At 36.3% G+C, this 27,434-nt stretch overlaps 1 protein-coding gene and 1 long non-coding RNA gene across 13 annotated transcripts in view; both read left to right on the top strand.

Annotated features, from left to right (window-relative positions):
• The first annotated feature begins 1,477 nt into the window (after positions 1-1,477).
• LOC131162444 (uncharacterized) overlaps positions 1,478-27,434 on the top strand; it is a 37,468-nt gene continuing 11,511 nt past the window's right edge. For 4 of the 12 annotated variants that reach the window (XR_009138808.1, XM_058118915.1, XM_058118918.1 and 1 more), the window contains exons 1-9: positions 1,478-1,830; positions 1,906-1,960; positions 2,073-2,142; positions 2,374-2,456; positions 3,250-4,349; positions 9,763-9,942; positions 10,044-10,219; positions 14,735-14,848; positions 16,692-16,923. Coding sequence is in view for 11 of the 12 variants with exons in the window: in XM_058118915.1 (XP_057974898.1) it covers positions 1,748-1,830; positions 1,906-1,960; positions 2,073-2,142; positions 2,374-2,456; positions 3,250-4,349; positions 9,763-9,942; positions 10,044-10,219; positions 14,735-14,848; positions 16,692-16,923 (2,093 nt within the window). In the remaining variant the exon portion in view is untranslated. Of the gene's footprint in view, positions 1,831-1,905; positions 1,961-2,072; positions 2,143-2,373; positions 2,457-3,249; positions 4,350-9,762; positions 9,943-10,043; positions 10,220-14,734; positions 14,849-16,691; positions 16,924-27,434 lie in introns of those variants that run through there. The other 8 variants (XM_058118916.1, XM_058118922.1, XM_058118917.1 and 5 more) reach the window with 8 other exon arrangements.
• Positions 18,738-23,059, top strand: LOC131162445 (uncharacterized). Its single transcript, XR_009138809.1, has 3 exons — positions 18,738-22,626; positions 22,729-22,865; positions 22,984-23,059. It is a non-coding gene; the product is annotated as an uncharacterized LOC131162445 (long non-coding RNA).

The following is a 27,434-nucleotide window of genomic DNA, read 5'->3' as shown; positions in this document are numbered from 1 at the left end:
TTCAAGGCAATTTTGATTTCTAACCATTTAACATTGTAAGTTAAAGTTAAAAAAAAAAGGTTAGGATAGTCGTGGTATCTACCATTGCATTTCAATAATTTTGAATCATGTATTGAGCGCTTGCTGTAATGCTTGAGGGCAAAATTATATGTTTTCTTATAGCCGCACCGTGTGCATCTCCTTTTGTGACAAAATCTCTTATACCAATAAGCAATTCATATCCTAGCTTCTTTTGATTTTTTCTAGTCCATTAATATCTCATTGCTTCAATACTAGTGAAAGCATCAACTACAAACTGTTGGAAAAGCCTCCCACCTTTGATCACTGTTTGTCCTTCACATTCACGGCGTTGGATTCTATAAACATAAAATTCTCTCATAGTTAAGCAATGTATTTTTGTCCGCCTTTGATGAACACTATCTCGGTAAGGTATATCAATTATGTACCCATTTTTGCCATAAGGAAATAATCTTGGGTATTGCATTGCCAAGAGTGCAATTCACTAATACACTTTAATCCTTAAATCACGTGCTCAACAATTATAGCATGCCCACTATAAAATTCATTTGTATCACCTACTATTGACTTTGCAATCTTTGAACATTTAAGGGGTGACGTAAGTCAAAGTCATTCCCTTGTCCAATCACACTGGAATAAAACTTAATTCTAAGAATCTATCCTTTGTCATTATAAAAGTTTTAACAATTTTATTTTCACAGTTAAACATTTCAAATGAGTGATTGACAGATGGACCTATCAATTATTGAAGAACTTTCATCATGAACAAAAATTTGCATTCAATTCAAGACTTCATTCTTAATATCATAAATATAAAGTAGTGCAAATTTTGGACATTCATTTGGTGTAGGTAACAATGAACCAATCTTATGTTGATTTTTTTCGCTCAACCTAAATACATAGGGACCTAAGTGATTTATTTATTTCAGTGTCAATTTTACTCATTATTGATGTGAACTGAAACATTGAATTATAAAAGCGAATATTCTTTGTAGTTACTCCGTTGCCTCAATAATCTAATAAAGAAGCTAAAAAATTAGCCGAACATGGTAAAGAAGACAACCTAATTTTTCCTTCTCTGCAACACATTAAGAATATTGGAGCAACTCTTGTTATAGACTTTCTAATATTTTTTAATACTTTCATAAACTAATTTGATTAATAATATTATTTAAATATAAATTAATATGATAATATAAATATACATTAAAAATAAGATTATTTTTAATCAAAAATTGATATTTATTTTTTTATTAATAAAAATACTTAGATGTTAATTAAAAATAATAATTAACATAATTTTTATTAAAAATATTATATTTTATAAAAGGAGGTCCCATTTTAAAAATTTGACAGGAGTTCCTTTTATTTTTAGTTTTTTACCGAAGCCGAGGAGGTCAGCGTCCTTCACAATTTTCAATTGCGTAAATATGAAACTTGGTAAAGTGTAACCCACCAATTTTCCTCCTCCTTCGTTTTTGAATCCGGTCTGGGGGAGGAAACCGAAGGGCACACTCGAACGGCGACTGCTCCTCGATCCTCCATCCTCTGCGACGCGCACAGAGAACAGCAGTAGTCGTCTTCTTGCGGCCTCACCGCTGCTGGTGATATGGAAGCAGAAAAAGCAAATTAAGGTAGAGTCTCATTGGAGTGTCACCCTAATCCTGAAAATCTCTTCATACTTCGTTCTTGGCTTCTTCGAAAAATTTTCAGCTTTTGAGAGAATCACATGGATGCCATCCATCTCCAAAGTGCAGCCCCGGCTATCAGAGCTCTCGGCTCACTCTTCAAGCTGACCGAAGTCTTTCTCTGGTACTGCGGCACACCTCCCCTCTCTCTCCCGCTCGCTTGAAATTTCGTACAGTTATTGACTTGTTTCCTTGGCAGGGACGATGGTTCAACTCAGACTCAACGAGGGTCGTCTGTTCTTCCTCAGCATATTGTAAGTTATAGTTGTTTGTATCGTGTCATCTCCTCCTCCCACCCGGAAAAGAATTGTCTGCATTCTGACATTATATGTTTTTATTTATTCTTATTTTTACCCCTAAATGCAGAGATTTTCTTATGAGGACGACGGAGACGATGATGAAGATATTAGCTCGAACTTCCCATCTACCGCTGGTGGTAAGTGTTTCAGTTTTCAGTCATTTTTCGCACATTATTTAGCTTGTATAATCTTCTTGGGCAGGCTGTCTTATGAATCTCGTCCGCTGTAGACATTGGGGTCATTGAAATTAGTTGGGAAATTTGGGATTGTTTAAATTTAATTCAATTAAATGCCCATCGCATACTCTGCAATTTACTTGATTTTTTATACAACAAATTTACTGTCTAAATTTCTTTTTGCCCTTGCAGACCACAATCCATCAGAAGACCTGGAACTCACCAGACAGATGAGTGCCTTGGGGCTCCCTATTTCATTCAACACAAACAAGGAGGTAAATTTGCGTTTGTTGTCATGTAATTTTCTTTGCAGCTATGCATTATCCAAGGTTTTGCAATACCCTGTAGTTGTACACTGTAATAAGCACTTCTCTAATTTGTTAGTTTTATTTAGTGTTTTTTTTTTTCAAACTTTTTTTTGGTTAAAGTATTTCCTATCAATAGCACTCTTTGACAGATATAATGCTGGATAATGGATCCATATGGCTAGAAGGGTTGGGTTATGGCAGTAAATGTTGGGATTAAGGAATGATTGAGCTGAGTTAAATAGCCTAACTATATATACATGAGCTAGAAAGGGGGTTCATTAATGATATATACATGGAGGACTTTTGTTGTTATGTGCAATAGCTGAATGTTGAGATGAGATGCCTGAAGAACAGCACTCAGAAATCATTACCTACTAGCTAAAAATGGGACCATGTGCCATGTGGATGTTAAAGATATATGACATAATTTAGAATGGAATCATTACAAAATAAAATTTAATTCCTTCCATAAAATTATGTCAAAAATCTGAACGAGTATTTTATTTTTTCAAGGCCCTCAAAAAATAAATCTAATATTTTCATTATGAATTGCATGGAAAAAGCAAATTCAAATGCTATGCAAACCGTGCTGGAATGATTTCATTTTAACACAAGACTAAACATTCTGTCTTCATATCATACCCAATCTTCATTGTTGTCTCCTTTGTTGTTACCATCGTCGTTCTTATTATTATTATTATTATTTTAAATTATTTTTTGTTATATTTATGATGTTGACATTATAGTGATTATATTGCAGAAGAGGAATGGAGTGATTAAAGGGAAAAGAAAGAGTATACAACTGAAGCATTTAGATAATCATAAAGATGGAGTGCTAGAATTTTCCGAAGTGAGTGAGGGAGAGGTTGCACCTCCTACAGTTTTTCATGATAAATCTAGCAATTCTTTATGTTGCATGCCATTGATGGGCCAAAGTAAATCATCTTACTCTGATGTTGCAATGGATGTTAGTGAATCTCAATGCCTTTTTGATGAAGGAGACTATTCAGAAGGCTTGATTGCGAGTATCACTTGTGCTGCACGTGAGGAACAGAATCATGAGGGGATTTTGGATGTTGTTCAAGATGGTGACTCTGTCTTTTTATACAGCGATGGTGTATCAAAGGATGATATCGAAGTTGTGGCAAGTCCATTTGATTGTGATGTTGGAACTTCCACCACAAGCTCCTCGACAGATGTTGGAAGTGACCATATTAAAAAAGGCTTAGGTGGAAAAGTATTGGAATGTGAGTGTTTGGAAGGTTTTTCTGTGGCTCACAATGATAGAGAAGTTCAGAAGGTTAGCAGTGGTATCTGCACTGAGCGGTCACAGTTTCTTGATTCGGCTTCATATTCCTACTCTCTAGAAATGTCCGACCACAATGAAATTGGAAACTCTAACTGCAATGTTGAATTTGGAGTTTGGAGGGCTTATTGGGACTCCTACTATATGAGAAGCTACTTTTATAATATTGAAACACAGGAGTCTACATGGCTCCCACCTCCAGGTATGGAGCATTTGGCTTTTTGTGAGACTGCTAATGAGTCAAGTGAAATGATCGTTGATGTGGCTGAAATGGATGTTACAACTTTGGGTTCCTGTCATGACATTAATTCTTGTAATTTGCAAGACAAAACAAAGCTACCAGAATCTAGGAATGGTAATAGATTATCTGGTGAGCTACCCAATGAGGTTTCAGAAGGGATTGACCTTGCTTTGGACAAATTTGTGTCTGGTGTGACTATACCTACTGTTGGTAGCAAATTTTATCATTACGATGATATCTATGAGATCAGTAAATGCTGTGATAATGAACTTGCGTTATCTTCATTGTTAGACACCCACAAGCATATTGGCAGGTATTTTATCTTTCATCTTTCTAGAAGTGGAGAAGAATTGAAATAGTATTTCTTATTATTTTAAAATAAGGTACAATCTGAATGTCTTATAGTCTATAAGGATGATCTAAAAGGAAAGAATAACAAAAGGAAAGAATGACAATTGCTAACAAATCTACTAGAATATCTCCTAAGAATATTTACATAATTACATAAATTTCTCCTATAATCTAGGAGAGTTGTCTGGATAAATTTGGAAACTTTCCAACACTCCCCTTCAAGCTAGTTTAAAGATGTTTTCCATAGGCAGTTTGCCGTTCAAATTTTCAAATTGCTTCTTTGTAGTCCTTTTGTAAGTATATCTGCTACTTGTTCAATAGTAGAGATATAGGGTAAGCAAATCAGTCCACTGTGCAACTTCTCCTTTATAAAATGCTTGTCGACCTCAACATGTTTTGTTCTATCATGAAGCATTGGATTGTGAGCAATGGCTATGGCAGATTTGCCATTTCAATATTGTCTCATAGGTAGTGGATTAGTGACTTTCAATTCTCCCAATAATTTTTTAATTCACAACACTAAACAAATTCCATGAGCAATTGCTCTAAATTCTGCCTTTGCACTACTCCTAGCTACTACATTTTGTTTTTTGCTTCGCCATATAACCAAATTGTCACCAACAAAATAACCAGAAGTTGATCTTCTATCGGTCATACTCCTAGCCCAATCTACATCTGTGTATACATTAACTTGTAGATGTCTATGGTCTTCAAACAATAGACCTTTTCCTGGAGTTCCCTTTAAATATCTCAGGATTCTATAAACTGCATCAAAGTGGTCAGGCCCTAGTGAGTGCATGAATTGGCTTACCATACTGACAGCAAAGGCTATGTTAGGACATGTATGTGATAGATAAAGTAGCCTTCCAACCAATCTTTGGTATTGGTCTCTATTGGTTACTTCTTCAGGCATGGCAGGTTGTAGTTTAAGATTAGATTCTATAGGTGTCTCAGGTCCTTTAGACCCTAGTAAACCTGTTTCTCCAAGCAAGTTGAGCACATATTTTCTCTGTGAAACAAAAATACCTTTTCTTGACCTTGCAAATTCCATAATTAGAAAATACTTCAAATCACCCAATTCTTTAATCTCAAATTCATTAGCAAGCATCTTTTTTAATTTCTCAAGTTTCTTGCTGTCATTACCTGTCAAAATAATATTGTCAACAGAGACAAAGACAATTAGAATAGCAACCTTCCCTTCACTTGAGTGCTTATAGAACATGGTGTGATCAACTTGACCTTGGCTGTAACCATGACCCTTTACAGCCTTCCCAGAGCGTTCAAACCAAGCTCTCGGAGATTGCTTGAGCCCATACAATGATTTTTTCAATTTACACACCTTATCTCTACCAAAATTACCTTCAAAACCTGGTGGTAATTCCATAAACGCTTCATCCTCAAGATCTCCATTTAAAAAAGCATTCTTTACGTCCAACTGGTGCAAGGGCCACTTAGAATGTACAGCTAAGGAGAGTAACACTCGGATTGAGTTTATCTTGGTCACTGGAGCAAAAGTTTCTTGATAGTCAATTCCGTATGTTTGTGTAAACCCTTTTGCAATGAGTCTCGCCTTATATCTCTCTATATTGCCATCAACCTTGCATTTAACTGTAAACACCCACTTGCAACCTACAATTTTCTTTTCCTTTGGTAAATCAACAATTTCCCAAGTACTGTTGTTTTGTAGTGCATTCATCTCTTCAAGAACTACTAACTTTCAGTTCGGATGATCTATAGCTTCCTGAATGGTCCTTGGAACAAATAGGTGAGAAATATTGGATGTAAGGCCTTATGATTATGAGAGAGTCTATGGTAAGATAAATATTTGGCAATGGGGTGTGTGGTACAGGTTCTAACTCCTTTCCTAATGGCTATAGGTACATCAAGGTCAATAGATTGATCAACTAGAAGTGTAGTAGAAGAATTACTTAGGATTTCCAAATGACCAGTTTTTGGAGGTGATGATTGATTCTGCTTTGAAATTGTGGGATGATCCTTAGTATTAGAATGATACCTGCCTCTAGTATAAACACGGAGCTCAGAAAAGGGATTATTCTGTAGCAATTCTCCCCTTGTTTGTGATTCCCTTATGCTTTGTATAGGCAGATTGGTATTTCCATTTTTTTCACTTTTTAAAATTTCAGTTCCTTGAATGTTTTGTAGAGGGATGTCAATGTCAAGGAAAACATTGGGCATTGGTATAATAGTTTTCCAAAACTGATCTTCACGACTCTCTTTCTCCCCCTGAAGATAAGTTTGGTTAAAGTAAGACTGATTTTCAACAAAAACGACATCCATACTGATGTGAATTTTTTTGTTTGTTTTTGGATTTAAACATTTGTACCCTCTCTTATTGGGAGCATATCCAAGAAACACACTTTTTTCAGCCCTATGATCAAGTTTAGATCTAAGATGAGCTGGAATATGAACAAAAACAGTGCATCCAAATACTTTTAGAGGCAGATAAGAAATTATCCTATTATCAGGAAAAGATTTTTTAGGCATGCCAAAGGAGTGATATACTGTAGCACATGGGTAGGCATTCTATTAATAAGGTAATAAGCAGTTAGAATAGCATCCCCCACAAATATTTTGGAATATGGATAGAAAATATTATAGTTTGTGCAACCTCAAGTAAATGATGATTTTTTCTTTCAGCGATGCCATTTTATTGTGGGGTGTCACGACACGTGGATTTATGTTGAATCCCTCTTTCTTTCAAAAAATTTCCCAAAACTTGGTTGAAATATTCTATACCATTATCCATACGAAGTATGCTTATTTTTGTGATTGATTTTCGATCATACTATAAAAATTCTTGAATAAATTTCAACTTTAGATTTTCCATTCATCAAATATACCCAACAAATCTGAGTATGATCATCTATAAAAGTCACAAACCATTTTTTTCCCAGACAAGGTTGTTACCTTAGAGGGACCCCAAACATAACTGTGAATCAAATAAAAAGGTTTTGATGCACTTTAGCCTTTTGAATTATAAGGAATTTGATGACTTTTTGATAAATGACAAACATCACAATGAAGAGAAGTACAATCCAAATTTTTAAAATGACTAGGCAACAAATATTTTAAATAAGAAAAACTAGGATGCCCTAATCTAAGCTGCTAAAGCATTATTTGATCTCGCTTATGGATTGAACTAGTACTACCACTCAAGCCCGAGCTTGTTTATTGCTAAATTGGGTATCATCAAAATAATGAAGGCCATAGATCATCCTAGCACTACCAACAATCGCCCCGAGTTTTGGTCCTGAAATTCATAGTGAGAATCAAAGAATATGATACGACAATTAGAATCATGGAATAATCTACTAACAGACTGAAGATTGCAAGTAAGTTTAGGAACATGAAGGACATATTTTAATTCTATTTTCCTAGAAATTCTAATTGAACCTACTTTTGCAATGGATGAAAGACTCCCATCTGCAATCCTCACCTTTTTATTACCCGGACAAGGATGATAAGATTGAAATAATTGAGATACATTGGTCGTATGGTCGGATGCACTTGAATCAATAATCCATGGTACAAAGGCTGAAGAACTGGAATAGGCACTCGACATATTACCAGTTTGGGCCAAGGAACTAATAAAGTATCAGATGCTGGATTGGATTTCAGCAGTTGAAGAAGTTGATCCATTTGCTAGAACATTGGTATGGGCTTCATTTTCTAGGAATCACTTGGTTGTTTCTAGGTCTAGGTTTGTTGCTCTTCCAATTTGCTGGTTTTCCATATAGTTTCCAGCAGGTTTCTCGAGTATGGCGTGGCTTATTACACTGGTCGTATGGTCGGATGCACTTGAATCAATAATCCATGGTGCAAAGGCTAAAGAACTGGAATAGGCACTCGACATTTTACCAGTTTGGGCCAAGGAACCAATAAAAGTATCAGATGTTGGATTGGATTTCAGCAGTTGAAGAAGTTGATGAACTTAGAACATTGTTATGGGCTTCATTTTCTAGGAATCACTTGGTTGTTTCCAGGTCTAGGTTTGTTGCTCTTCCAATTTGCTGGTTTTCCATGTAGTTTCTTGCAGGTTTCTCGAGCATGGCGGGGCTTATTACAATAGTCGCGCCATACTCGAGATTTTTGATTGGAATATGACCGCTGTACAGAGGCATTAGCAGCAGCCAAAATAGTAGCAGCAACCAAAGCCGAGTTCTCCACTGTTCCATCAACCCCTTTTTTCTTTAGCAAAACATTCCGATGACAATCTTCACGTCTCACTTCGGAAAATACCTCTCCGATTGGAGGCAGAGCCGAGGCGTTCTACCAAGAATCCTCCCCCTGACTTCATCAAACTCATCATTGAGTTCAGCCAATAATTTAAAAATTCTTGCATTTTCCACCATCTTCTTGTTGTAGTTGCAATCATTAGGGCTCTTCCATTCATAATCATTGAATAGATTCAAGTCCTCCCACAGTCCCTTAAGGACATTAAAATACTTTAGTCACACTGTCTTCCCCTTGTTGGGTTTTGCCAATTTTTTGCTGCAATTCATAAATCTGAGATTAATTTCCAAAGTTAGAATACATCTGACTAACATTATCCCAGAGTTCTTTTGCAATAGGATAACACATGTAATTAGCACTAATATCTTTATCCATTGCATTCGCAAGCCAAGCCATAATCATGGAATTTCAGCATCCCATATAGCATATGATGGATCTGCTCTGTCAGGGGCCTTGGTTTCACCAGTAAGGTACCCAATCTTACCTCTCCTGCAGATATATATTCGAACTGACTGAGAGCATCTCAAGAAGTTGGCTTCATTGAGACAAATATTTGTGATTAGGACTGAATGGGGTTCGGTATGGGCTACTTTGGTTTCAGTTTTGGTGTTGACCACAGGTCCAGGTCTGGCCATTGTGGAAGTTTTGGAAATTTCAAACATAATGGAGGCTGAACAGGGTTAAGGCAATAAGGCCTAGGTTTTAGAGGCTATGACTACCAAGAGGAAAAGAAAACTAGGTTCTGATACCATCTAGAAGTGGAGAAGACTTGAAATAGTATTTCTTATTATTTTAAAATAAGGTACAATCTGAATATCTTATAGACTACAAGGATAATCTAAAAGGAAAGAATAATAAAGGAAAGAATAACAAAAGGAAAGAATGACAATTGCTAACAAATCTCCTAGAATATCTCCTAAGAATATATCCTAGAATATCTCCTAAGAATATTTTCATGATTACAGAAATTTCTCCTATAATCAAGGAGAGTTGATTGGATAAATTTGGAAACTTTCCAACAATCTTTCTTTTGTTTGATATTCATTTAACTGTATAATGCTTTATATTATAATGTTATTATTCTGTGATCGTGAATCTTCTATTTCTATTGACTTTGGCAGTCAGGAAAGCAAAATTATGCCACTAGATTGCAGTAATGATTTGCAACTCACACCTACATGTCCAACCAATAGATTGGATTGTTTTGGCCATATAGATAAATTTGGTGGGATGGTCTCTTGTGAGAAAACTTATGAAGGTTGTGACAATGATGTGGTTTTCGAAGCATCGGATGCTGGCAGGTAGAATATTGTTACATGACCTTGTTAAGTTCTGTAACTGATGTTCCTACTATGAGAAGATGTCATCCGCTTGAGCGCCTAACATCTGTTTTCTGTTGCAGCTTGTCCAACACAGTTGCTAAACTAGTATCTGAGGATGACTTGAATTCTAACATGCATCTGGATTTAACTTCTGCCGCAGATAAGTTAGATTTCCAGTATAATCCTGTTGCTGTAAAGCAGAAAAAGAAAGTGAGAAGAAAGCGGCAACAAAAGAGACTATCCAGCAAAAGCCGAGGTTAATGGCTTAGTCATGCCTTTTGTCTTTCTGTGTGTTTAGTGTTTTCCATTATTAACTTTACTTACATATATAGGCTCTAAAAATATTTTCATAATTGATTACATTTTTTTGGGGATTAATTGCATTGAGGGTGTTGTATTTATGCGCTAGTTTGGTCAGTATTGGTAAAAATTTAAAATTGAGTAGTTCAAATCCTTTAATTATGTTAAAGGCGCCTTTTCTTTCACTTGAGGGTTACTTTTATTTTATGTTCAAATATCTTTTCACATGAAGTTTTCTTGGAGATTGTTGACGTTAGATAATCTTTGGACCCGTTTCTTAAAAGGCTAAATATGTTAAATTAGGTCACATGGCTTCTATCAATTATACTCCTATGGGCTCTTGATTTCGGAAGACAATCTTAAAGATCTTTCCAAAAGTCTATGAGAATGTTTATGTGAAGGTTAGAGAAGGAAAAACTTCTTTTTGGTTTTTTAAGTGGTTGAGCAGTGATTGTTCTTGCACGGTCCAGCATCCTGAGTTTAAGATTCAAGATTGCTGGGAATTGGAGAATTGGGATACTGCTATGTTGAAATATTTGGTAGGGGTCCCTAAAACGGATGAGATTTTGTTGTCGTCTATAAAGTACAAATTGGGGCCTGATGTGTTTATTTGGAAGCCTTCCATAGATGGAAAATTTTCAACTGCCTCGGCTTGGGAGGTGATAAGAATTAAAGGGGAGCAGTAACCATGGATGGAGTGGGTCTGGCATAAACTTCTACCTAAGAGAGTATCGATGTGTATGTGGAAAGCCATGTTCCAATGTCTTCTTGTAGATGAGAGAGTGAGGAAACTGGGAGTTGATATGGTCTCTTGTTGCAACTGCTGCATGGAAAAAAAGGAGGAATCTCTCAATCATGTTCTGAGTACGGGTTCCATCGCAAGTATGGTTTGGAAGAGAGCAGCGTTTGTCTTGGGAATTCTAAACTTTGATGATGAACCTTGGAGGGTAAAAATTAGTAGATGGTTCAGATTGGCCAAAAAATCAACCCAAAAAGGTACGATCATCGGTTTGTTACTTACTATAATTTCTTGGAGACTTTGGATCAAATGTTGTAAAGCCCGCGTCGAAGATAGGTATGAGTCGGGGAATGCAGTCTGGTTATTGATGAGGTCTTGACTTGCTAAAATTGTAGAAGGCGTGAAGGGTTCTCAGCCTTCTATTGATAAGAATTTATTGGAAGAGTTCCAAGTGAAAATGATAACTTTGAAGGTTAGAATTCCTCGAAAAGTAGTCTGGGAAAAGCCTCCTAGGTTGGTTGAAGCTAAATATTGACGACTTTTGTAGAGGAAATCTGGGTTCTTGTGGTGGTGGTGGTAACATTCGCGATTCATTAGGTAATAATAAGACCGCTTTCTTTGAAAAATTTGAGTCAGGTACTAATATGGAGTGGAGTTATAAGCTCTTACTAGTGGTTGTCGGCTCTGTAAAGAGTTGGGATATCAGAATATTTATATTGAAAGCGACTCGGAATTGGTGGTGGGTTGGTTCACATCTGGAATTTGCTCTTCCTGGTACTTATGAGATTTTTGGGAATTGTTAGAGGAGGAGCTACAAGGCCTTTAGTTCTCTATAAAGCACCATTTTAGAGGAGGTAATCAGGTGGCGTATTACTTGGCTCGTCAAGGCGAGGGAGGCAATACGAGGAGATATTTTGTAGGTGATGTGCTGCCGAGTAAAATGAGAGTTCTAATTCGTATGGATAAGATGAGTATTAGAAACCTTCGTTTTTTAATTGTCATCATTTGGTTCTCCTATCCTCAAGTTTTTGTTTTGCAGGTAATTGACATTAGTTTGCAGGTCCTTTGTTTTTGTTTGTGTTTGTTTTGTTTTGATTCATATGGTTTTGTTTAGTTTGATTTAGTTGGTTATTCGTACGGGTTTCGTTAGGCTTGTGTTGGGTTTGTGGCATAAGATGGTTTTGCTAGTTTATTTGTAAATCCCTTGTGGCATGTTTGTAACCACGGTTTTCCTCCGCCATAAGTGAGGGCAATTGATAAATTTGGGGTGTTTTTTTTTTTTTTTAAAAAGAAAATAAAAATTTAATCACTTTACTCAGAGTACATTTTCTTTAATCAAATAGTTATATTTCCCCCTTTCGCCACTGTCTGTATGATGTATTGAGGTTCTTCTCACTGGACTGACTACCAAGATTCTTTCTCACATGAGCCTTTTACTCGTGGAATCAATTCTGATGGTTTAAAGATCTGGACCTGTGACCAACCTTGTGAAGCCACTGGGTTGGTTGGACAGATCAAACCGGCAGGTCAAACTGGTTGTCAAACTAGTGATATTGGTATTATATATAAAATCAAAGATCCTGCTTGTATTTATTTTTGAGTCAATTAAAGCCAAAAACAATTAATATTAACTCCTATGATGGTATTTGTACTACTCTTCCGGTTTTCCTATTATTTCTAAGGTATTGTTGAAACTTATATTTGTTATAGTAATGTTATTATTAGCAATTGTACAAATATTAAACAGTAGTTAGAAGAACTGTTTAAATCAATTAAAAGTTGACTTAAGGATAAATGAGCTAGTAATATGAATTGTTTGCGTGTATGTATGTTTTTTAGGTTTTTATATTAAACAGTATGTTAGGTTAATGAATTATTTGTTCAGTAAAGGTTCCGAGCTCATGAATGGGGGTAGGTGTAGCACCCTACACCTGCTCTCAAGATGTCTTGGGTTTGTGTCTCCTTGGTGACACTACTTATGCATTTTTTGGTGGGGCCAGGCAGACCGAGCTGGTCCACTGGGTCCAGCCAAGTCAGACTGAGTTGCCTGATTTTGGGCGGGTTGACCCTGGTTTGCTACTGGCCCTGTTCTCTGGCATACCTGGACTGTAAACTGACCGGTCCTGGATTTTTTGTCAGGCGGGCGTGGTAAACTGTCCCAATACCCATCAACTCTTGGCTTCCTAATGAAGCCTGAAATGTAACCCGCTGTACACAATTACTGCTGCCATCTATTCTAGAATTCTAGTTTTTAATGATGAAGCTATGAAAGGCAGTTCATAATCATCTAGACTAAAATATGTACAAATGCAGGTTATTGGATGTGGATGGGCAGCAGTGTCGCATACAAGTAATTGGACGTAGTAGATGTTGCCAAGAGAGGAGAACTGGGCACTCCTTAGGAGCTTAAGTGTCAAGTGGCATAAAGATGCTGATGGTTTTAGACAGAGGAGTTTTGGTTTAGAGAGAGAAGGTCTCTAATGAGAAATGAGGGCCAAAAGCTGAAAAATCCACCAAATGAGCGAGAGGGTTGGAGTTTATAATGCTAATTAGGGTTATGGCTATTATCCAATGAGCGAGGATCATGGCTGTGTACGAGATTTCTGCCAATTGGAAACTATAATTTGAGTATTTCAATGGTATAATGACACGTGGCTATAAAGAAAAATGAGAAAATGCCCTGTGGCATGGGTAACACTTGAATTAACTACGGAAGGGTCAAGGAGCGTGGGCCACCCTTAATGAATCCTGTTTCAAGCTTGTCAAGCCAAATCTCTCTATAATGCCTCAGAACCTGAGATTGATCAGGAGACCCACCGTGTGTCTCATGATCAATCTTGAGCACGTGCTAAGGGTCTGGCCTTGCAAAAATTATGAGATCAAAAGTTAGTGAAGTAAGCAGATAATGCGTGATTGCAGACCATTATTAATATTATAACTAGACTAAGGTAAAAAGAGGTATTTACAATATGTTTGTCATCCATCCTGCCTGACGAAATTGAGTCCGCCTTTGGAGGTGAAAGTCAATATTACATGGTTCAGAATTCTGTACCATTTGCTTAGAGATTGGAGTTATTTTGAGTATATGTAAACTGTTCGGTTGAATAGTGAACGCCATTAATGGTGTGAACTTGTTATGTCAAACATTTGGATAAGTTAGCTGATATTTGTTGTTGTTCTTTCAGATATCAGCCAATGCAAACAAGCTGTACTTCACAATTTCTGTCACATTCTCTTTGATTTATTGTGCATACACTTTGCTACATTGTTTGCATTGTGGGCACTTGAATATCATTTATGGCATGAATATTGAGCTTTTCATGATGTAAAAGATCTTGTGGAAATCTTTTGCTCTATTGTTTTGATGTTGATAAATGGGCAATATTTATCTTGAGACTTCTGTTTTTTTTTTGGGTGGGTGAAATGTTCTTCTTCTTCTTCTTCTTATTTTTTTTTTTTTTGGGGGGGGGGGGGGGGGTGTGTGTGTGTGTGTGTGTGTGAAGGGATGTGCTGTTTTATCTTTGGGTTTCAGGTTCCCTTTTCTCATCTAGGCTCCATGCCAATGCTCTTTATCACTTTAGAATTCAAACTCTTAAAAATATCATTAAAGTTTTCACATGCTTTCAAAGAATTGAACCATGTTGCAATATTTTTGGTTGGTTCTTGTGTATATGGAGGGTATTTTTTTTTCCTTTTTATGTAGGGAGTTCTTTCCCACTTTGCATGCTTCAGGACTAGGTCATTTAGCTTTTGGTTGCTTGCTGCTGGGAGGAAAACAGAAAAGAAGTTATCCACTGTTGGACATTAATCAACTGGAGAATGAAAGTATGATTTCATCGACAAAAGGTTAAATTGCGAGCATTGTGTTTCCTGCTGTAATGATGCATAAAAGCACTGTATGTTTCTTGGCCTCTTCTTGAGGGGAGAAAGTTCCTCTACTTTTCCAATTCATTACTTAAGTATACATATTTATTTATTTATTTATTAATAAAATATGAAGATATATTAAGTGTGAGAGAAATTGCGACTTATGCGAGGATGCAGAATCCTCAAAAACACACAAACAGAAAAGCAAAGTTAAAAAAAAAACAAATTTAAGTAGAAAACTCCTCTTTAGGCCCTTTCCATCATAATCCACTGAACACTTCAAAGTTGCTAATTCTCTTTGATCCTTCTCCACATTAGTTTTGCTATCATCAAGCTGAATTTTGTTTCCTCCACAATGTAAACCCAGTTTATCCATCAAAAGCTGATCTTGATTATCCTTTCCAGAAATCTCCTCTACAGGGGTGGGAAAAATTCCATCACTACCCATTTGCTTTTTATGCATGCCATCATTTTAAAAAAAATACCCCTCACAATCCTTCCATTGGAGGTGGCATACATTAAATCCTGGAGAAGATCAAATGAGTCAGAAGCATAGCCATGTTCCTGAGTCTCAAGTCTTGTCCAATACAAAACCCCATCACTTTCAAAATCCCTAATGCCTTCACTGTCATTGTCTGCAACATCCGCCCACTTCTGTTTTTTTTCTTGCAAATGCTAACCCTCTTGCCAGTAACTCTCTTCTGAACAATTGGCTTCCACTATACCAACATTGAATTGGCAATGCCTTTGTGCAACTCTCTCTCTCTCTCTCTCACACACACACACACACACATGAGCGCAGACAGACACACATGAGCACACGCATGTGCACACACACATACAGAGGATATGGTACACTTCAAATTTTCTGAAGAATGCAATGTGCAACTAACTATTGAAAGAAATGTTTAAAAAACTTATGCAGAGTTCAAATTAGCATAATTTCATTATGGCCGGAGGCAAACATTCCAAAATTTTCGCTAGGGCTTAGTTAATTTGTCAGTTCCCAATGTCTATCTGTAGGTCAGCCTTTGTTTTGTGACTGTCCTCACTTGCTGTTGTCTATTTTAGTCTCACACTGATTTTTGTTATTGACAGGCAGAGAGAGATTTTTTAGTCAATTTACCTGGAGACAACTCTCTGATTCTGCATATGGATGAAACATGCTGTAATAAAAAGGGAGAAAGAAATCATAACTTTCCTATCTCATTGGTATATACATGTCAACTGGTTTATCAAATTGGATGAGGTTCCTATTTCATGTATCCCTTTAGAGTTCATGCTTCGAGCTGACAATAAGGCAGTGAAGAAGAGGGTATTTACTGATCATTTTGTTTACTTGCCAACTTGAGATGGCTCCTTGACTCCCTTCTCTATTGAACTTTTTTCCGAGTGAAATTTAATGGTAAATTTAAGTGGCTTATGATTCTGACTTGTGATTGGTGGTAATGCCAATTCAATGTTGGTAAATGGATTTGTAGTATATTTCTTCTGTAAGTTAAGCAACTTGGAAGTACTTTTATCTTAGGTTGTATTTGTTTCTTATATGGTTAAATATTGTAGTTGAGTTCAGAATTTTGTGGAATATCTCCATTTTAACATGCACATGTCTCTTGAACAGTCAAACCTGATGAAAATGGGTCGGAGTTGCTCATTTTCTTGATGTACCGTATTTGAGCAGATATTTTTTCTTTGTTATCAGGTTACTTGTGTGAATTAATGAATGTTCTTCATGTTGTTTTATTGCCATTGAATTTCTGCTAAGATGTTGTGGAAGTGGTTAAATTTCTGCTCCATTTTGATAAGTCTATCCCTTCTGCAGAACTTCTGTCATTGGTGACATGGGATGAGGTTCCTGCCAATATCAGCAAATATTGGCACCAAAGGTATCTTCTATTTTCTAGATTTGACGATGGCATTAAAATGGACGAAGAAGGATGGTTTTCTGTCACTCCGGAGCCTATAGCAAGGCATCATGCAGTCCGTTGTGGCAGTGGCATCATACTTGACTCTTTCACTGGTGTTGGTGGGAATGCAATCCAATTTGCACTGAGGTAAGCACCATCTCACTCCATTTCGTGATTGTACTACCACCCCCCTGCCCTCTACAACACACATGCACAACATGCCTGCTTGTTGCACATATCTCAGGGGTAAACCTGATGGATTTTACATTGTCATGTGAGTCAATTCACTTCGAAGGGAATGGAATTGTGGATATTGTGTTTAAGCTTGGATATCCACAGGCCAGAAACTATTGTTGCTGAATGATCCTTGCTAACTATAATCGGAATACAGGATCTCTCTCTTTCTTGAAGATGTGATTTCTATATCTGGAGGATCAATGGTTTAAAATCTGCTCAAATTAATTCAAAGATGTGGGTGAACAGCATCAGTATTTTCAAACACCAAGCAGTCTGGGTGGTGAATATCTGCCCATTCAAAGTCCTATTAAACTGCAGCAATTGCAAAATGGCCAAGAACCAAAGTCTTGACAGGACACAACAAAATTGTTTCTGTATAGATAGATATATCAAATAAGGTGGTGGTTGACCTCAAAAAAGCTCTTGTTGACAGCTACAGAGAGGGATGGTGTCCAATGGAGGTGTAATCAGTTTGGTTCGGTTCGGTTCAGTTATGGGCCAAAATGAAAACCGAAACGAACCATGCGGTTTTTGAACTTCCAGAACCGAAACCAAACTGACTTTATCATCCCGCGGAGAACCGAACAATGGTGGTTCGGTTACAGTTTTTTCAGTTTTATCCGATTTTCTCAGTTGCTTGAGAGTTGAGATTTGAGAGGACAGGGGAGGGAGGCAGAGCCGTAGAGGCAGCCAGCCATTGACGGCAGTGGTGCAGAACAGCTGCGCTGCCTGACGTCGACTTTGACTCTTCGAGTGTCTGAGAGACTGAGACTGAGAGTAGGGGTGTAATCGGTTCGGTTCGGTTATGGGTCAAACTGAAAATCGAACTGAAAATTTCGGTCTTGGAACATTCCGAACCAAAGACGAAACCGAAACCGAACCGAATGTGTTATCCCATGGAGAACCAAACATTTGGCTGTTCGGTTTCGGTTTTTTTGGTTTTTAACCAATTTTCAAAGGTAGTGGTGCAGCACAGCTGCGCTGCCTGCGCAGAGGGCAGAGGTGAGGCGAGAAGACTGAGAGAGTTTGAGAGAGAGGCAGATCGGCTTCGCAGAGAGACAGAGTCTGAGAGATGGAGAGAGACTGAGAATCTGAGAGACGGAGAGAGACCAAACCGATTAGTCCTCTGCACAGCAGCTGCCACCGACCTCCTGCATTTTCCGCAATTTCTTCTAGCTGTAGCCCCCCTCTGCGATGCCCCTTCGCTGTCCCATCTTTTCCTGCTCCTTCAAGCCTTGGGCTCTCCTTTCCTCCCTCATTTTGTAATTTTGGAAATTCTTTTCTTTGTAGTAATTTTCTAGGCTTCTCGGGGATTGTATACCGACAGTCTCTTCCCAGGGATTGTGTCCCGGAAATCTGCGGAAGACATAAGCAGTGAGACCTACTTGTAGTGGACATCACCGAAATGTCTAGAATTTTCCTTTTTGTTAATCCTTTACATCTACGATCTGTTTGGTTGCGGAGAAATGTAGGAGTGAAATCTGAAGACTGAAATGAAAGAGTATGAAACATTGAAACCCTAGTCCCCATTTCAGCCTAAATTTATATATATTAAGTAATTATATTGATTTATATATATATATTTATTTAAGTCGGTTTTTTGATTTTTTCGGTTCGGTTATATTTTGAAACCCAAACCCAGAATATAACTTTTTAAAAACTGAAACCGAAACCAGAAACCGAAAAACTAAACCTGTGGTTTTAAATAACGGCCGTTACGTAACGTAACGGCTGATATGTAACGGAAATCGGAGGCTCCGAAACCGATACGGGCCGATAATGCGGTTCGGAAAAAATTAACAAACGTAACGGCCGTTACGGAGACGTAGCGGCACATAACGGCCGATGCCCCAGTGTTACACATCGTAACGGTTCGTTACGGACCGTTACATGGCCGACAGCTCGCAGATTCCTTGAAGGCTTTCTGCTGCAGGCAGCAGTGCTGCTTTCCTCCTCTCCCTAGTCCCCACACCCATCTGCCATTCAAAGGGTAAAATAGAAACTAAAAAACTGACCTTGAAAATTTGTTGGCCGAAGCAATAAGAAGGCTTCACTTCTTCGAAGCCTGAGAGTGAGCACACCGAGCAGATCTACTCATCTTCGCACTTTGTAGCCTTCCAGGACTCGGGAATTGCAAACTTGCAATTGCAGCAACTTGGCGAGTCACCGGCGACAGGTCTGCAGCAGCTTCGCCGCCTCTGCGAGTCGCCGATAGCCCGTCGGCACCTTCCTCCGCCAGTTGTCGCAGTCGCTACCAGCCAGCCTCTCGATTTCAGCTTTGGAGCTTGGAGTCATCGCTGCCGATTGTGCTTCGCAGCCTTCGCTCCTTCGAGGCTCCTCCGACTCTCCGAGTTTCCTCCCCTCTCTCGGTCTCACTCGACTCCCCAGCGTATGAGACACTCAACACTAAACGCCCACAGCACTTATCTTATCATTATGTTTTTTTTTTTTTAAATTATATTTTGTTGTAAAATATGTTTGTTAAATTGAATTAAAAAAATAAGTAATTTAAAAGAGTAAAAAATTAGAAATCATTAATAATTATGTAAAATAAAATTTTCTTAATTTATAAATATTTTAATTGTCTTATATTTTTTGAAAGATAATTATGAAAATCTAATTCCATAACATAGCAAGAAATTATTAATAGTAAATAATTAATATTTTTTAAGGTTAGTAAATAATTAATATTTACCAATAATAATTGAAGCCTTTTTTATAATAATATTTGAAAATCCACTACTGCATTCACCATCGGTAAACAAAGCATTAAAATTATGTATGTACACAAGACATCCATGTGATGGCATTTTATATTATCTAGGCTTAATTGAGCTCTATTTTTCACCATTCTTAAAGAATTCCAAGGAATACTCTGCACAATTATTATAATATTTAGTCTTAGGATTTGCCAAACTTATAGAAATAAAATTAATTCATGGCACCAATTGGCTAACATACTATTTATGTCAGCAGGACAAAGTGGTCATTTTGATAAAGAAGATATCATATTCACTCCCATCTATTGAAAAAATATTAAATAATATTCATATTATAAAAGAAAAAAAAATTAAATAACATCTGTCACCCATTTTATGTTACATGTGTATCTACTTGCCATTTCTTGAGTAGGGTGACCCTATTTATTAATATTTTTTAATTTTTAAAACATCATTTTGACCTTAAATTTAAAATTAGGTAAAATAAATGTTTACATCTATTTTTTGTTTTTAGTTATCAAATAAAGTAAAAATTGATAACTTAATAAAAAAAAAATTTAACCTAATAGTTAATACATTACTAAATCTGATTTTTACTAATTACTACCGGAATTTGTAGAAAAATTTTATTTTAATCCATATACTGAGAAAATGCTTAAAAAGTTAAATAGTCAATTTGTAATGTATGGATTTCTATTAATGATGCTGTGATGTATATGAAAGTAGAGCAAAAGTTTTTTTTACCTTTAAAATTACAATGTTAATTTCTTATAGTTATAAATGAAAATAAAATCAAATTATAAAAAATAATGAAAATATCTTTTTAACGATAAAGGAATATATTTTTTTTGTAATAAAATATCTAATATTTTATAATTTTGTTTATTTAAATATAAAAATAATAAACATTACTTATTATTTTTAATCAAATATTATATTTTATTTTTACATAATAAGTATTTAAAATTAGGACTATTTAGTACTTATTATTTAATATTTACTAAATTACTAATTATATTATTCCTGTCATTGTAGAAGGGTTATAACTTTGTATTTTCTTTATGTTTTGTGTAGAGATCATCAAATTAAGTTTATCAATATGTCACGTGATAGAGGAAATGAAAACTTACCTAGTGAGGATATTGGATGGCATTTTGGTACTGCGGTGGATGGTAATAGACATGTTATTATGTGTAAGTTATGTGGGAAGATAATCAAAGGGGGCATTACACGCTTGAAACAACACTTGGCACATAAAAAGGGTCAAGTAGCTGGATGCTCAAATGTGACCACACAAGTAAGATAACAAATGATGAAACATCTACAACAGTATGCTACGAAGAAAAGAGATAAATAAAAAAGGTAAGAAGAAGCAGAAGCCCAAATTAGAGGAGATTTTGAGAATTTGAGCGATAAAGAAGACTTGGAAGAAGAAAGTATGAGATTTGCTTGATAAGAAAGCATACGATCACAACAACAATGGGAAGAGAGATAAAGATTTCGAGTAAGAACAATTGGAAGGGGTAATATTTATGAAGAGGGAGGTGACTCTGGCAGTGGTGCTATCAGTGATTTCAATAGAGTAGGAGCTCGATCTTATAGTGGTCGAGAAGCTGGAAGTAGTGGACGACAATGGATCAATCGTGATGCCCCTGAAGCTAGACTAAAGGCAATGGATCCTATTTTAGAAAGAAGTAAGAGTGCGAAATAACCAAAAATCAACACAAAGTTACTGAAAGGTTTAAGAAGTAAATTAGGAAAAGCAGTTGGAAAATTCCTAATTTATAATCGGATTCCAGCGAATGTAGCTGACTCTCCATTCATGCAGCCTATGCTTGATATTGCTGCGGAGGTTGGAAAGGTGGTGAAGGGTCCATCACCCTATGAGATATCTGAAATTTATTTGGAGCAAGAGTATCAAGAAATGAAAAATTATATAGCTTCTTTTGCTGGAATTTGGAAGGAGAGAGGTGTAACACTTATGTGTGATGGTTGGTCAGGACCAACTAGAAAATACATTATAAACTTTTTAGTTTATTGCGATAGAGGCACCATGTTTCATAAATTAGTTGATGCCTCTGATGTGTCAAGCAGAACAGCTGAATATTATTTCAGGTAATTTTCTAATTTTAATTGTATATGCAAATAGTATTATGGACTTGCATGTCTTTAATTAAATAGTAGTAATTATTGAATCTATAATTTCATTTCAGATTAATGGACGAGGTGGTTGAAGAAATTGGAGAGGAGAATGTTGTCCAAGTAGTGACTGATAATGAAGCTGCAATGAAGGCAGACGGAAAATTATTAATGCAGAAGAGGCCCAATCTCTATTGGACAGCATGTGTAGCTCATTGCATAGACCTTATTCTTGAAGATATTGGTAAGAAAAGTAACGTGAAGAAGGTCTTAGAAGATGCAAGAACAATAACCTCATTTATTTACAACCACACATGGACAGTGAATTTCATGAAGAAATTCACAAATAATAAAGAGTTACTTCGCCCTGCCATTACTCGATTTGTCACAAATTTCATTGTTTTGGAGACTATTGTCAGGCATAAACAAGCACTAAGGGAAATGTTTACATCTGATGTTTGGAAAAACTCAAGGTTTGGAATAGCAAAATCAGGCCCAGCATATGATTCAAAGAAAATTATCTTAGGCAAAGAGTTTTGCTAAAAGGCCTCTGATATAATTAAAGTGCAAGAACCCTTGGTAAAAGTTCTTAAATTAGTTGATGGTGATGAAAAACCAACTATGGGCTTCATATACGAGGCAATTGATAGGGCGAAGTTGGCCATTCAAAAAGATTGTTGGTTTTACAAAGACTATTGGAAAATTATTGACAACCGGTGGAGTTTTCAGTTGCACCAAGATTTGCACGCTGCTGGTAAGTGTAAATCAAATACAATTTCTTATTATTTTAACTTTTAAATTATGCATAGTTGCATTAGAAAACTATTGATTAATATGTTTCTAAATTTAATTGTAGGGCATTTTTTGAACCCACAATTTCTTTATGGTGTCCCACCCTCTCCTGAAGTTGCTAGAGAAGTCATGGATGGAGTTAAAAAAGTGATAACCAAGTTGGTACCTGATATAGATACTCAAATTCGGGCTATTAATTAAGTAAGTATTGATTCCATTAAATTGAATAATGAATTGTTCTAGTATTCTGTAATACTTTCAAAAATAATTATTAATACATTTAATTAATTAATTATATTTCACAATCATCCTTTTTTAGTTGTTGCTATATCGAGATAGGCAGGAGACTTTTGGAAGCCCGTTGGTTCAAAGGGCAGTGAAACAAACAAATCCTGGTAAATATGGCTATATAGCTAAATAATAGAGAATGACTCTATTTTCTCTCTTTATGTTCAAATTTGACTTTTGAAATATACGCTATACTAACATAAAACTCTTTTTAATTATTCATGCAGCTGAATGGTGGATTCATTATGACTTGTGTGCTCCTGAGCTCCAAAGAGTAGCAATTAGAGTTTTTAGCCAGACCACATCAGCTTCGAACTGTGAGCGTAATTGGAGCACCTTTAGCCTCATCCATACGAAAACAAGAAATAGATTAAAGTACATGAGACTACAAAAACTTGTTTTCGTACATTACAACATGAGGTTAAAGTTAAGACGTACAATGAGAAGAAGTCATTGAGAAATTGAAGAGGGTTTCAATCCTATCAATTTGGACTACATTTTCGAAGAAGATGATCCTTTAAGTCAATGATTAGAGGAGAGAGACACCACTACTTGACGGTTAGGACAATTCAAATTGGTTAAATGAAGAAGTTGGTGCTACTACAGAAGGAGGTGATCAACTACCAATAAATGCGCATGATGATTCAAGTTCAAGCCCTGAACGTACACAAAGTGATGACAATCTTGGTTTGAGCCCACCAAGTGATGATGATGGTAATAGTTGTGCTGGAGCTGGGGTTGGGGGGGGGGGGTGGCAATGGTGGTGGTGGAGGTGGTGGTGTAAAATATAATTATGGATATGACACAGGAACATCATTTGCAAGGGATATATATCTTTCTGATCCTTATGGATTACATGACATGCCTGAAAATTATGACTTGGGTATTCCTCCAGGGAACCAATCTTCACAACCAAGGAGAAGGAGTGCTCGTGGTGACCCTAGTGATTCTACTGAAGATTCATATGGTGTGGTTCGTAGTTTTGGCGATTTTGGTTTAGATGGTTCATCATCACAATCATATGGATCTCATCCAGATTCCACATTATGCATCTCGTGACTCACATTTTTATCCTAGTGGATCAGGAATCTCAGGATCTAGTGAGTCTTCTTCTACACACTACCCAGAGCCAGTCCCTGCCCCAACTTATAGACATTATTCAGGAGAATTTTCATCACCAGTACATTTTCAAGAGTAACAACGAAATGACGCAAACTTGGGTTTATTCAACTATGTATTTTCACAAGGATTGGGAGATAATTCCCATCCCAATCTCAAGATACAGATGCAAATTATGAAGACCCTCCACGTCATTCTTTTTGGTGGTGACATGTGTTATGTTATAAATTTGTAATATTGTATTAATGTATTTTCACTATTTATTGATATTTGATATTAATCACTTTTTAAATTCATGTATGTGTAATGTGTATATTGAATATTGAGTCTATTGAGTATTGATTCATTTTTAGTAACTTTATGACTTTAATTAATTGATTCTTACATTTCTACATCTTTTTACTCATTAAAATAATGTAAACTATAAAAAAATATGATTTTTTTTGTAAACAGCGCACTAAAATTAATATAAAAATCATAATGCCTATTAAAAAGCATTTGTGGGTTGAATGAAAGCTTTCAAAATTCATTAAAAATCATGTATTAATGGATTTCATGGTTATTTTTCAATTTTGGCATGGTTGTGCATGCGTGAAAAAAATTCATGACCGTTACGCCCGCTTCCCGTTACGTAACACCCACGTCTCCCGCTACCTGTGACACCTGCGACCGTTACGCGACGTTACCCGCGACCGCGATTTCGAACCATGACTGAACCGTTTGTGATTTCGGTAATTTTTGTACACCCCTAACTGAGAGACTGAGATTCCGAGATGGACTGACAGAGAGAGACTAAGAGTCCGAGAGAGAGGCAGTCAGGCAGAGTTGCAGAGAGCACTCAGATTCAGAGCTGTGTGAGTCTACTGAAAGTGAAACACTAGCCCCCGACGACTCCGCAGCCCAAATTTAAATATTTAAGTATTATGTAATTATATTAATTTATATATATATTTAATTTAACTAGGTTTTTCGGGTTTTTCGGTTCGATTATGTTTTGAAACTGAAACCGAAAATTTATAATTTCAAAAACCGACACCGAAACCGAATACCAAAAAACCGAACTGCTTGTGGTTTCAATCCGGTTTTCGGTAATTTTTGTACACCCCTAGTGTCCAGTAAAGGATAGGCACTGGGTGGAGAGCAATTGGGGCTGAATGACGGGTGAAGGTTTTTAACTTGACCAGCTCACTATTTCTGTTAATGTTTCAGTCAATGAAGGAAGCAATGAAGGAAGCAAAACTCATCTTGAGCAGGTGCTAGCAGTATGAAGGAAGTGATGGTACTAGACTCTTGGCACCCTGTAGCTGGAACACACAAAGAAGTTCTCAAGCTGAAAGAGAGATCTGGGTTCTCTTACTGGGGTTTCTGATCCCACCTTTGGGACATCTTCATGAAGGTTGGAGAGTTGTGTGGAGGTTTTGTTAGGATGCAATCTTAAGCAGGACAGAGTCAGATGGGCAGTGTGCTAGACTGAAAGTTAAACAGACCTATTTGGGTGGAGGGTGAGATTAGTTTGAGGGAATGGATCTACACAATCCCAATTTGGCCAGAGGCAAGTCAACCCTCCCGGTCAAGATTGGGGCCATTGGAATGCAGCATGAGACGAAAAAGCAGTTGGGCTCAATTTCTAGTTTGAGCAATGTAATGGTCTTGGTCCATCTCCTTGAGGTATTGACTGCTATTGCCTAACCTTATGGTTTTTGCCCCTAGAAACAATTGCTTTACAAGGTTGAGACACCATAATTTTAAAACCCAGACTGGACTGGAAGGTCTGAATGGGGTCTGTTAAAACTTGATATACTTTGTTGGCCCACAACCAAACAGCTTAAGATTTTAGGTAAATTGGTAATCTAACATGGTGTCAAATCTGGTTATCAGGAAATCCTGGGTTCTAGTCTTGTTGCCTGCATTTACTGTGCAGTGTTTAAAAAAATTATTGTGTTCCCTATAATGAGTGCTATTTATCGTGTGTTTATCTCTTCACGGGCTGTCGGGCTGCATGTGTGGGGAAGTGTTAAAACATGATATACATTATTGGCCTATAACCTAACAGTTTAACCTTTTAGGTAAAGTGGTAATCTAACAAGTTCAATTGGGACCAATCACTTAACTGGTCTGGTCAGTTCCCCAGAACCTAAAATGGTGTGAACTGGTGTGACCCCAGCTGATCCAGTCACAATCAGCTTGAACAGGTTAGTTGCGGGTCAACCCAGTTCCTAAAACCTTAGTCATTACCTTTAAAAAAAAATTAGATTTAGAACTTGCAGCCAACATAACTTGAACACAAGACCTCATATAATCCAATCCATGCCCTCATCATTGTGCTAAATCTGGTGGTTGTTGTTTTGTTTTCCAGTAAGCACTAAATATACTAGTAATTAATATACATACAAAGTTATAAACTCACACCAAATAAAGTAGCTTTATTAATTAAATCAGTCTCTTCTTTTAAAATTTGCTTCAAAATTTGATGGACTCCAATAATTAATATACATACTCTCATGCACACACCAAATTAATTTAATTTAGTACTTTTACCTTTCCATTGTTTCAAAATTTGTTTGACTGCGAAATTAATATACATACAAACTCACACCCAAATAAAGTAACATATTAATCGAATCAAATATTATTTTCTCTTCCTACTATTTTTTTTAAGGAGGCATTTGTTTCATTTGAATGGCCTTTGAATAGAGGCTATGTTTGAATTGATTAGACATCAGAGCATTTGGTGACAACTTTGAATTTTCTTAAAATTCCTTTGATAGAACCATACAAGGAAACATGTCTGATTCAAGTTAGGTCTCTTTTCCAATTTTATCCCTTATAAAAATGAGAATGACCAAAATCTCAATGCCAAAGTGATTAAAACTAAAATAATAATATTTTTTTTTACAACAATAAATTATATTATTTTTATTTATAAATATTAATTAAATGTATGACTAGGAAATATTATTATGTTAAATTATATACTTTAGGTTGTGTCATTGTTTAATAATTCTATCAAATATTTATGCTCCTAAGCATTAAGAAGGTTATTAAAAAACAACATATATACATATATTAGATACCAAATAGTTAAAATAATTCAAATTTTAGATTCAGTGACCAGTTCAAGTTCAATTTAGAATTTGTTCAAAAAATCTGATTTAAATTTTGTTTTCAGTGCTTAACACTTAATTTTACCAAACACTCCCTTAATAATAATAAAATTAGGATTTTTTTTATAAAAAAAAATAATTTTATCTAGAATGCCTTAGTTGTTATTTTTGAGTCTAAATAGTAAATACTAATAAATGTTTATGGTCACCATTTTTATAATATTATTGTTGCAATGCACACACACACACACACACACAC

The sequence above is a fragment of the Malania oleifera genome, chromosome 8, assembly GCF_029873635.1.
Source record: "Malania oleifera isolate guangnan ecotype guangnan chromosome 8, ASM2987363v1, whole genome shotgun sequence".
Taxonomy (NCBI): domain Eukaryota; kingdom Viridiplantae; phylum Streptophyta; class Magnoliopsida; order Santalales; family Ximeniaceae; genus Malania; species Malania oleifera.
This window is presented reverse-complemented; position numbering and strand designations above follow the sequence as displayed.